The sequence below is a fragment of the Petaurus breviceps genome, unplaced genomic scaffold (assembly GCF_028583685.1).
Source record: "Petaurus breviceps papuanus isolate PSGF00001 unplaced genomic scaffold, PetGlider_PUasm1.0 90919, whole genome shotgun sequence".
In the NCBI taxonomy this organism is placed as follows: domain Eukaryota; kingdom Metazoa; phylum Chordata; class Mammalia; order Diprotodontia; family Petauridae; genus Petaurus; species Petaurus breviceps.
Window position 1 is genome coordinate 40,257,277 of NW_027187378.1, and position 12,292 is coordinate 40,269,568.

The following is a 12,292-nucleotide window of genomic DNA, read 5'->3' on the forward strand; positions in this document are numbered from 1 at the left end:
TATTAATTATAAAAATTTTTTATATATTTATAAAATACTTATTCTCCTAGGAGAGATTTTTGATAGATTAAAGAAGCAGATGCCTAGCCAATGCTCATTTGATTATAGAGGAAAATTCAGATGGACACATTCAGAAGAATACACTTTTCTATGGGTCCTCCTTAACCAATGAGGATCATGGTGTACCAAGCATCACATTCTCTATACACAGGACCCACCCAAAACACTGGAAACCTTCCTACAACTCAAAAAAGGCTTGTGGGCAGATATTCTCTTATCTAACAAATAAGGAAAATAAACTCTGCAGGCTACATGTAGGCCAGGGAACTTGACTTGATTCCTAGAAAAATACCAGAGTAAATTAATAAAGGGGTGTTTGGGAGCACTTAGAAAGGGAAGTAACAGTATAAGTGCATTAAAAACAAAGTCAAACTGGACCAATTTCACTTTCTTTTTAGGTAGAGCTATTAAATTGCTCTATCAATGAAAGGAGGAGGGTACAAAATACTTGGATTTCAGCAAATACCATGATAAAATCTCTCAAACATACTAACAGACAAGATGGCAAGATGTGAACTGATAATAATCTAGTTAGCAAGGTTCTAGCTAGCAACTCATTAAAAAACACAATCCAAGAGTGATAATGAGTAAGCGTCAATCTGGACAAACTTCCTTGGCTTTGTTTTGTTCAATATTTTATCAACAACTTGGATGAGGACATCAATGGCATGCCTATTTTGGGGACAATAATAAGCCAGAGTTGAATAGGTCCAACTATTCAGTTCTGTTTCCTCCACCAAGAAAGATATGATCTGAAGATGCTATGAATTTGGGAAGGGCAGCTAATATACTAGATGACAGAATTAGGATGAAATTTATAATTAGGATGAAAAAAATCTCTTTAAGGCTTGGAATGGTGGATCAATTCAAATAAGATCAAATATAACAGGAAGAAATGTAAAGTCTGGCAGCTGGACTGGTCAAGACTTAGCTACTTTAAAGTTTATGTGAAAAAGATGTGGGAACTTTGATACACCATGAGCTCAAAAAAAAGTCAGCAATACGATTAAGCGAGCCTAATAAATTAATGTGCTTTCAGGTAATAGTAATAGGAGCATAGTGTCCCAACAAAAGAGATCATGGTTCCTTGGTCTGAAATCTTAATTATTACATTCAGTTTTGGATGCTACACTCTAAGAAGATCTTGACAAATAAATTATTTCCAGAGAAAGGAAAGCAGGAAGGAGGTGATAGCTGCTCCACAGGAGAAATAAGTGCAGAATTAAACTAGAAAAGAGAAAATATGGGAAGAAAGTAGGAGGACATGATTGTTGTCTTCAGTATTTGAAGGGTTATTAAGTGGAAGAATGATTAGACTTGTTTTGTTTAACCCCAGAGGGTTAGAACCAAGACCAACACAGTTACAGAGAGACAGCTGTAATAGTTAGTTAGCAATACCTGTACCTCGAATAATAGGAGGTTGATGGGGGACCTCAGAGGATATTGAGGCCTTTTGTTACCTCCTCCCCATTCATATACAAAGTGGTCATGGGGAGGAGGGGGTTCTGTGGTGGTTTCCTTTCCCTTTTGGTTGACTAATGAGTGGGTATGACCATTAGTGTCAGCAAGGGAGGACTATTCACTCAGATCAATTCAACACCCCCACATTTTGGCTGAAGATCCCACCCTTTTGATATCCTCTGCTTGAAATTGGATCTTACCCATCACTTGCATGGAGAGATGGGTGTCAGGGATTGCCTATACAGGTGTATGGAAAGTGATGTAAGGTGGGGAAGGCATCTATCTCCCTCTTTCTCAACCACTTAAGTCTTATCACCAACAGGACTGACACCATATATAATATTTCCTGTCTCTTTCTCCCTTTGACAAAAACCTAGGACAACAGTGGGATGGGGGATAAAGAAGGACAAGATAGGGGGTGGGGAAAGTAAATGTGCTAAGCCATACTGTGCCCAGGAAGCTGAAGGTTTCAGAATACTGCAAATTTGGTGACCTAGGACAAAGTTCTAGTTGCTTTATCCTATGATTCTGAAATTTAGGCTCCAAGTCAGTGAAAAATGTTTAGCTCTAAAAATCAGAGAGGCATCCCAAAGTAGAGTGAGTGGGCAATCTCAGGAAGTTGTGAGCTCCTTGTCACTGGAGGTCTAGAAGCAGAAGCTGGATGACCATCATCACTGTTTGGGATCTCATAAAAGGGATCCATGCCTTATGTGGGGTTGAGTCCACATGCTGTCTGATAGCTCTTCCAATTTCCAGATTCCAAGCCCTCTTCTTTCCAAATAAGAGTCCACAGAAAAGAGCTGGCCCAAGTCCTCAGCTCCTGTCGTCTCTTCCCCCTCACCCCCAATAGGTTCAATGATTCCAGTTCTTCTAACCTTCTTATGAGGCAGCTATCACGTCAGGCTTTCAGAATGCTCTAAATTATAAACTATATGACATAGAAGATAGGCTCCCATACCTGCTTCTGAGGATGAAAACGCATGATTTATGGAAGACACAGGAACATTGGAACATTCAAAGTACTCCAGGTCGTCTTCTGGCTCACCTTTCACCTCGGTCTCAGACGGTTTCTGGCTGGATGATGTAGAAGCCAATTTCTCTTCATCAGTGGCATGGCCATCCCTATTTGAAATGTCTGGGATCTGGGAGATAATTGCTCCTTTATCCTAAAGAAACAGATGTTTAGTCAACATTGATTTTATTGTAGAAGAAAACTCAGATGGACACATTCAGAAGAATACACTCTCTTCTATGGGTCCTCCTCAACCAGTGAGGATCATGGCATACCAAGCATCACATTCTCTATACAGGACCTACCCAAAACACTGGAAACTTTCCTATGACTCTTCAAAGTCTGTAGGCAGAAATCTGTTATGTCTCACTCTCCCTATCTGACCAGCCCTCGATTATGTCTTTTAGGTCACTTTTCTGGTGCAAATAATCCCTGTTGATACAGTACTCAGCACAGTGCCGGCACCTAAAGGTAAATGCTTTATAAGTTCAATAAAAACAAATAAATTAAAATAAATGAATTCACTGACCTTTGTAGATACTTCAGAGAATGGAAATATCAACTTCTTGGATATTTTGAGACAACAGGAATATTGTGCATCCCCTCCCTGCCAAACTACTGCCCCATCACCATTCAAGTTACAGAATAAACAAAATGGAATGTCTTTTACTTTCTCCGCTGGGGAGTTGGGGAGGGGAGTGGCAAAAGGAAGATGGAGGCCTGAAAATAAATTTATTTAATTATCCAGAAAAATTTATATAAACATTCACAAATACATAAAAAGATAAACACATGTTTATTTATATAAATTTTTTTTTTGCTGTTTGGAGGGCAATTGGGATCACATGACTTGCCCAAAGTCACATGGCTACTAAGTGTGTCAAGTATCTAAGGCTAGATTTGAACTCAGGTCCTCCTGATTCCAGGGCTGGTATTCTATTCTCTGAATCACCTAGCTGCCCCCTATATAAAATTTTTTATGTATGTGTTCATCTTTTCTAGAGTCCAATTTCCATGACTTGTGTAAAGGTGCTGGAAGCAACTGGCAGTTACTGGTTACTGGCCTCAATTCACAAATAAAAAGTTTACGCTCTGTGACACTCACAAGTAACAGACTTACCTGAGAACACACATCCAAAGTAAGTGACTGATTTTCATACTTCTTTCCTTTACAGCCACTCCTGGAAAGAAAAATAGGCCTATTTTAGAATCATATTCCTGGTTTCTAGGGTTTGGGATAGGGAAGAAAGTGTGTGCAGCAGACACAGGCTAAAGCATATGAGACTGCACAAAGAAAGGTCTACAAATAAATCAGAGATGGAAAATGCCTGATCAGTCACAAACTCCACGTGTTCTTCTCCCATAGGAAAAGGGCAAGAGGAAGAAACTACCACTGGGTTCATCCTTAAAGAAAAAATACTCCAGTTGCTTCTACAAGCTAGTACTGAAGACGGAACTCTGAAATGGCTGTATGACACTGTATTTCACCAGTATATTTCCTAAATTCTCAGGCCTGGAAAAGTTAAGTTTTTTCCAGATTCTAACAAATGAGATTTTGACACTGATCAGAAAATATGTCTCTCGAACAAGTTCTACATAAACTACAGGTTGGTAAATTCCTTAGAAGGTAACGAGTAAGAAAATTGAGTGAGGCTCCACTTACTAACCAAAGAAGGAGAATTATAGCCAGCAGACAGCATAAGAGTAAAAATAATGGAGCAGCCTGATATAATATCATTCATGTTCTATTAGTAACAAGACAGATGATGAACACTATGTCCTGTGTACAGCCAGAACTGGGGAAACCAAAAACAATTTAATATGGCACTTGCTATTTTGAGAAAGCACAGGATTTTGCTGTTGGACAATCTCATTATGCTTCTGTATTTTTATTTCAGAAATAAAAAAAGGATGCATCTGATTTTTAAAAACCTTTTTATTTCACTTAAATGACATACCCAATATGCACATAAATTACTAGAACATACTTGACTGACGTGAAAAATCTGTACTTTGAGGGCTCTGCTCTCTCTAGAGCCGTCATGGTTACCCTCAGTTACTCCCTGAAGTGAGAGATGCTAAGCTGACTCAGCAGAAATGCAATACTTCTAAAATCCAGGACTTTGTCCTCTACACAAAGGCTAGTAGGACTTCCAATGTTGGGTAGCAGGAGAGCTGGCCAGACAATGGCTGTCTTCTCCATCTCAGGGGCAATTCAGAAGCTTTCCTGGACCATTCTCTTTACTGATTTCAGGATGTGTTACAAGTGCCATGCCATGGAAGCAAGCTCACACAGCTAAGGCTAGAAGGCCAGTTTCCATTCCTTTACATACAGACAATTGCAAGGCTCAGCTTTTTAATGAGCTGGAATTTGAAATGCAAAGGACAGAGTATCAGACTAAACTCAGAGGCGGAAGCCAACATGCTGAAGGACAGTGGGAGGAGGAGAGAGCCAACCCACCCCAGGACCAACAGAAATCATGGAAGAGTACTTACAACAGAAAACAGAGAAATTTCACTTGTTCAGTAGTCCTGATGCACCAAAAATAAAAAATAAAAAAAATAGAGACAGGAAAGAGAGACAGACAGATGGAGAAAAAAATCATGTAAAAAAGACTGGGATATTCTCTCTCGTTTGGTAGATGTAAAAGAATACAATTCTCTCTGTGATGTCTGGTGTAGATAAAGGATGCCCGAATTTACGGATGTTAGTTACCACTGGAGAATGAATGATTATCACAAATTTCCAGAAATAACGTTGGGTGCTGCATACATCACTGTTAGAGAAACCAGGATGTTCACTCTAAAGCCGAGTCTAGCAAAGGTATGAAATTTATCCTGATAGTTTTGTAGCAATAAAGTGAACTTCCAAATGACAACTTATATTTGACTGCATAGAGCATGGTTATAATAATAAATAGCATTTACAGAGTTTTCAGATCTGCAGTACTGTACATATTACCTCATTGGATCCTTGTGACAATACTGTAGGGTAGGTGCTACTATCATTCCCATTTTACAGATGAGTAAACTAAGTGAGACAGAGGTTAAGTGACTCGCCCAGGGTCATACTGCTATTAAGTGTCTGAGGCTAGATTTGAACTCAGCTCTTCCTGACTCCAAGTCCAGTGCTCTGTGCACTATGGTACCACCTAGCTGCCTCTAACCCTCAAGATCCTCAATACTATCACTCTAGTCCAAGTTTACATTTGAATCTAAGTAACAGAAACACAGAATATACAATTTTCATCTAGCTTATCAAATGTCACGTGGCAAATGGTCAGAATCTGAGTCAGGATGACTCATTATTTCTGTGTTGCTTCTTTGGTTTATGAAGATCTTTGTTCACAACCCTGTAAGGTATGCAGAAGTATGTGGACACATAAATATTACTGGATCTCTGTCCTTGTATGGATGAACATAACTGAGGCTTTGAAAGGTTAAGTCACCCATGTACTGTTACACAGATTTTAAATATCAAAACTAGGACTACCAATCTACTGTTGACTCTGTCTTTCCAGCAGACTATATTAAATACAGATGACCCAGATTTAGTCACTGCTCAGTATATGGAGGAAGGTTGTATCTATCAGAAATCTAGATTATCTAGAACATGACACTCCTTCTTGCAGAAGACTATGTTATAGGTTAAATTTCAAAGAAATAACCACTAACTGTCCTGGATGGGAGAACCATAAGTCAAGAGAGATGATCAAGGTTTATTCATCAAAAATAGTTGTGGGAGATCCAAATCTACTGAGAGGAAGAAAACAGTGGCTAGTACTTCCCACAACCTGAAAGTGACTTCCTGAGGAAGTACATGGGGAAAATTTGTCAACATTTTCTCTCCCATTGGCATAGATCTCTTCTGACTGACCACTCTCTTCAATCTGAGCCTGAAATGAAGATTTTTTATCTCCCAATCTTTCCTCTTCTTCGGTATATCAATAAATATTAATAATGCTTATTAACTATTCCCCTGACATTCATCCTGGGGTCTGAGCCCAATTAACAAGGATATTAGGGCGGCTAGGTGGCGCAATGAATAGAGCACTGGCCCTGGAGTCAGGAGTCTGAGGTCAAATCTGATCTCAGACACTTGGACACACTGACTAGCCGTGTGACTTTGGGCAAGTCACTTAACCCCAATTGCCCTCCAAAAAGCAAAGAAAAAAAAAAGATAATAGCATGTGTATGTGTGTATGTCTGCACATTGCACACACAAAGAAGAATGAATATATATATATATATTTTACTTTTGGTTCAGATCTATGATTTCATTAATCTGGAGGAACTCCCAGTGTAGAAACTCCTTCCACTAATGGAGATTAGCAACTCCTCAGTAACTTCTAGTACTGGAGAGCTGTCTGGTGCCCAAAAAGGTTAAGTGACTTGCCCAACTCACACAAGTATATGTCAGAGGCAATAAGGAACCCAGGTGCCCTCAGTAACTGGCATTTAACAGTAACAAAGCACTTTACATACATGCCTTCAGTTAGTATAATTTTTATTCTCATAGTACAGAATTAGAATTCAGAGAAAAGAACTTGCCCAATGATCACAAAACTAATAAATGTCAGGATTAGGAACTGAACCAAGGTTATCTGTCTCCTAAGTCCACTGAAATTTCTACTACACCACCCAATGGAAACAGCATGACAAAAGAACCTAAGAAAACCGGTATTTAGTCTGCTTTTAGCTAAAAGTCAGGGCATTTGGCTACTTCACTGAAGACTGAGATTCCTCTGTCTAGTGCACACCCTTCTGCCCTCTCCAAAGCTCTGAAGTTCACAGAAATATGGGAGTTAGAAGGAACCTTACAGCCCATCTAAATCCAAACTCCACATTCTACAAATAAGGAACCTCTGGCACATATTATAGGTGAAGTGACTTGGTCACAAAGCACATCTGTGACAGAACCAGGATTATTTTGATGTATAGCATAAACCTTCCTACTACGCAATTTTTCCTATTCAACTTCTCATCATGACACACCAATTGAAAATGATTTCTAATTCTGTCACCCACTTTTTATTTCTTGATTCAAGGGTCCAGCATACTACCTCTGAAAAATAGGGCTAAGGTACAAAGTGATGAATTGTTAACTATTGGATCTGGACAGTGGATATGGTCTAGGATTCAGGGACTTTAATAATTCAAAAAATACTTGGGAAGACCACCCAAGACTTAGTGGGGGAAAAAAAAACACACAAGCAAATGTTCTTAAGCTAGATTTAACTGATCCGTTTTCTGAACTGTTCCCTTATAGTCACTTGCAAAAATTACACATTATGGAAGACCCCCATGCTATTGATTTTCAGTAGGCTTCTACATAGGGCTAGCACAGTGCTAGCTATTCCAATGTTAGATATTAAGCCAAGTGACCTCTGATGGATGACCCGGGGTTTCAGAAGTCCATCACTCAGTGTTGCTTCTTAATCTTTTTTAATGGAATAAAACACACAAAAGAAAACAAACCTTAGTTACAAAAATGCCTCTGGTGATTCTCATTCTGTACAATAGCTAATATGATGTTAGGCAACGCAGTGAAAACTCTGGGCTAAAGCTACAAGCATCCATCTCTGCCCCTTCTGTACCTCCCAAGCTAAACAGGCACCAGAAGTTATAGCTGGCTACCAGGCCCCACAGAGAGAGCAAAGAACAGGATTACCCCCACCATCCACTCTCACTCACGTTATCAAACGCGACTTTGCCTTCTTGGGGGAAGCTGTCCCTTTCTTCACCTCCTCACCCTGTACTTCATACAGCTGAGACTCTAAGATTTCAATAGCTTCATTACCATCTGAGGAGCAAAAGTTAGCTGGCCCATAGTTGCTTAGGGTCTTCATAGGCTTGAAGGGATCCATGGAGTCATCAAAGTTATCTGGGTCAAAGTGATATGACCCCTTTGAGAGGGGTGGGGAGTTCTGCAAAGCGGAGCTGCCCCCAAAGGGGTTAAAGTTGTGGTCATCCCCCTGATTGGACTCTAGTTTAGAGGAGGCCTTTTGGAGGGGAATCTCTTCGTCTGCTAGGCCTGAAGGCTTTTCCAAGCCTTTGGCAATGACTGGCTTGCTGACTCCATCTTTTTGTGCCCGGAGAGCCAGCTTACTAACCATCTTCCTGCCTCCAGGTGCAGGTTTCCTAGAAAGGGGTTTCTTGACTCCTGTGCTCTCTGTGCCATCTGTGAAATCGAATTCCAGTTTCAAAGGTGAGCCCCTGGATTCCTCCAGCAGCTCGACCCCCGAATCACTGGCATCTCCATTGGAAGAACTTAAGGTTTGCTTCACTGCAGGAGGAGAATTGGGGATCTTGGAACCTCCTATCATGACAGGATTTGTGTTTTCATCAAGCTCATCTGGATTGAACTGATAGGATGCTTTGGGGACAGGAGGGTCCTCCACAGCAGTGTCGGTTTCTGAGAATTCTCCTCCAGTTGTTCTCATCCTTAGAGAGACTGGTTTGGGTTTCCTAAGTCTGCTTCTGTTGGACACAGATTCTGCAGGCAAGGTTTTGGCCTTTGACTCGGCATCATTGGAAGCCTCGAGAGTCAGTCCCATGTTACCTTCTGTCATTGAGTTTTCTTGTGGGGCTGCTGAATCATCTGAGGACAAAGCCTGATCAGAAATTGCTGCAGGGATATCCTCAGGCTTCTTGGCATCCAACAGCAATGGCATCACTGATGAAACTTGGCCAATTTCAAGGTTAGCTTCGGTATTAGCATTCTTATCTGTCAGAGGGGCCAGGAGGCGTAGTGGTGCCTCATTCTTGGATGACCCAGAACATGTCTCATGTAAATGCTTTTCAGATACTTCTGCTACCAGCTGTTCATCGAAGTCCTGCAGTCCTAAAACAAAATACAACAAGCAGCCTGTTAAAATCAGCTCTCTGGTATCAGCAGGTTTTTATATCATCTAAATGTTACATATAAAAAGAGGCAGGCTCCACCTCCCCACTCTTTTTTCCTTCAGAAAGCAATGTTTAGAACATTCCTATGTGGTGAATGTTATGTTATGGAGGCTGTCATATGCCATCTTGAATGTGGATCACAGGGTTATAGACATAGAGCTGAATCGGACCTTAAAAGGTAACCAAGTCCTACCTACTCCTTTTGCACAGGAGGCCCAGAGAGATTAAGCAAACCTTTGCCCTAAGGCACAGCCTGGAGTGGCTCTAGAATGAATGTTTGTATCAGGGATGACAGTGAGCATGTGATGATGCTAAAACTATATGAATAGTAAGAAAATGTATTGAAAGTACACTGAAGAGTTCAACAGCAAAGACCATCAAGTACAATGTGAACATTTCCTCTAGCCCTAAAAGTCCTTTAAAAACCATTCTTTCCTCTCTTAAAGAAGCCAAAGGCATATAACTGTCAGAGACAATCTGTAGGAACTGCTCAAGAATTTTAGGGTCATCAATTTTTGTCCAAGCAGATTTGGAATAATGGGTGTTAAAAAACACCAGCATTACAGCATTACACGCTCTACCTACTTTCTCATCCCACATTCTACATGTCAGCCCTGAAATAATGGAAGCTTCAAAAACTGAAAAGCATACTGACTGCACTTTCCAATCTAAACATTCCAGCAAATTTTAGGAAATAAATCAAAATTATATTGGGGGTTGGGAGGGGAGAAAGAGCCAATAACAATAGCACAAACAAGAAACATCGATCTCTCAGTATACCTTGCAAATAATATTTTTATTTTAGGACAGCTTCTCTGAGTTAGGTGAGGATAACAGGCTGTATGTACCCTTATTTTTTGGTGATAATTTACATAAAAGTCAAATCTCATTTTTGCTAGGCCTTTATTGAGGGCAATGTTGCATATTCTGATACAGTATCAACTAATGGAAATTAAAAGTTACTATAACTAGCACAAAATTTTCTCTGAGATCAGTAATGACAAGAGAGTAGAGTGTTAAGTCATAGCTGGGTAAAGAGTCACATTATGAATTTTCCCCATCCAACAGCATCTTCCAAAGGGATTAAACCTTTTTCCTGGATACTGTTCTCTTCCTTCTCAAAGGTTAGCTTGACCAACATCACTATAGAAGACATCTTTAAAAGGTTTAAAAATACCTACCAACTTATTAACATATTTCTAGGGATGGGAGATCTCTTTCTTAAATGAACATATAATCAACTCTCAATTGGGACATGGGGTGGAACTTGGGGCGGCAAGGAAGTATGATATAAATATATCCAATTCAAGTACTAGCACTAACTGCAAGAGTGGGCTAAACTTTGCTTCAGGTAACTAATGTGTAAAATACTGATTATACTACACTGCCTACTTTATTAGTTTATGAGGTGTGTTGTGAATCTGCAAAGCAATGCATAAATGAAACCTTCTCTTATCTAGGAAACTCATGCTTGACCTGAGGGAAGGCCTCCACTCCAAATTCCAGTACCTCTTGTGGTCCCAAAGAAGTTTAAGTCAAACTACAAGCTGAACATTCACTAAAACCTTAAATTCTTCCAACCATACATGTACCTACCCCTGAGATTACCTCCTTCCTAAATATTCTTTTCTAATACTTAGGAAAAGAGAATAATATAGAACTCACTAAACCACGATGGAAGAGGAAGGTGATCAAGTTTCCATTGTATGACCAACCTAAGATCCCTGGTCCTGCAAGGTCTGGTCCTCATCACAGGAGCCATTTAACTAAGAGTCCCACCTGGAGCTGGAAGCCAGTTCCCATGCATGATAAATGTTAAGGATACAAGAATACATTGTTTAGCTAATTCGGCATAAAGATAATCTCACTATGAGGGTTCTTTTTTGACTGTCACAGAATCACTGCTTCTTAGAGCTGGAAGGTGTCTCAGGTTGTCTAGCTGATAATAACTGCTTATAACTATTCGACTAGACCCAAAGCAGTCATTTGTGGTTCAACATCAACTTGGAAGCATGTCTTTTTAGTGCAGTGCCCTAGAGATCTGTTCTTAGTTCTGTAAGCTTTTAACATTTTTTTAAATCAATGACTTACATTAAAAGCATATTTAACATCATTATAAATTGTGTAGAAGACACAAAGCTGGGAGAGAATGATAACATAATAGATGACACTTAGAATCCAAAACCATCTAGAAGTCAAAATGTTGATATAAATGTCAGATGGAATTTATTAGATTTAAATGTAAGCTTTAAATGTGGGAGACTAGGAAATTATAGTGCCATTAAGAAAAATGTGAATAGAGCACTGGCCCTGAAGTCAGGAGAACCTGAGTTCAAATCCAGCCTCAGACACTTAACACTTACTAGCCATGTGACCTTGGGCAAGTCACTTAACCCCAATTGCCCAGCCTTCCCCTCTCCAAAAAGCAAAATAAAAAAAAGAAAGAGAAGAATAAGAAGAAAAAGGGAAGATTCTCCAACTGATAAATGCTCAAAGGATATGATCAGGAAGGAAGAAATCCAATCTATCAATAGCCATATGTAAAAAATTCTACAAATCCCTAATAGAGAAATGCAAACATCTTAGACCTTCCACTTGCACCCATCAGACTGACAAAGTTGCCCCAAAAAAGAGACAATGACAAACGCTGAAGGGAAAACAGGGATGCTAATGCACTATACTACTGATGGATTTGCAAACTGATTGGTCTAGCCACCCTGGAAAACAATATGGAACTATGCCTATAGTCACTAAATTGTTTATACCTTTTAGTCCAGCACTACCATAATTAGTAGGCTCATATCCCCAAAAGATCAAAGCATGATGAAAAGGACCATATATATAGCAGCTTTT

The 12,292-nt window shown here is 39.7% G+C and overlaps 1 protein-coding gene across 10 annotated transcripts in view; it reads right to left on the bottom strand.

The window, feature by feature from the left end:
- The window catches only part of TACC1 (transforming acidic coiled-coil containing protein 1), a 191,600-nt gene that overhangs the window by 34,151 nt on the left and 145,157 nt on the right, over window positions 1-12,292 (bottom strand). For 5 of the 10 annotated variants that reach the window (XM_069075866.1, XM_069075869.1, XM_069075865.1 and 2 more), the window contains 3 exons: window positions 8,228-9,377; window positions 3,654-3,714; window positions 2,480-2,687 (listed from right to left, as the gene is read on the bottom strand). In XM_069075866.1, the coding sequence (XP_068931967.1) occupies window positions 2,480-2,687; window positions 3,654-3,714; window positions 8,228-9,207 (1,249 nt within the window). In that variant the 5' untranslated portion in view covers window positions 9,208-9,377. Of the gene's footprint in view, window positions 1-2,479; window positions 2,688-3,653; window positions 3,715-5,029; window positions 5,066-8,227; window positions 9,378-12,292 lie in introns of all 10 variants that reach the window. The other 5 variants (XM_069075872.1, XM_069075873.1, XM_069075864.1 and 2 more) reach the window with 5 other exon arrangements.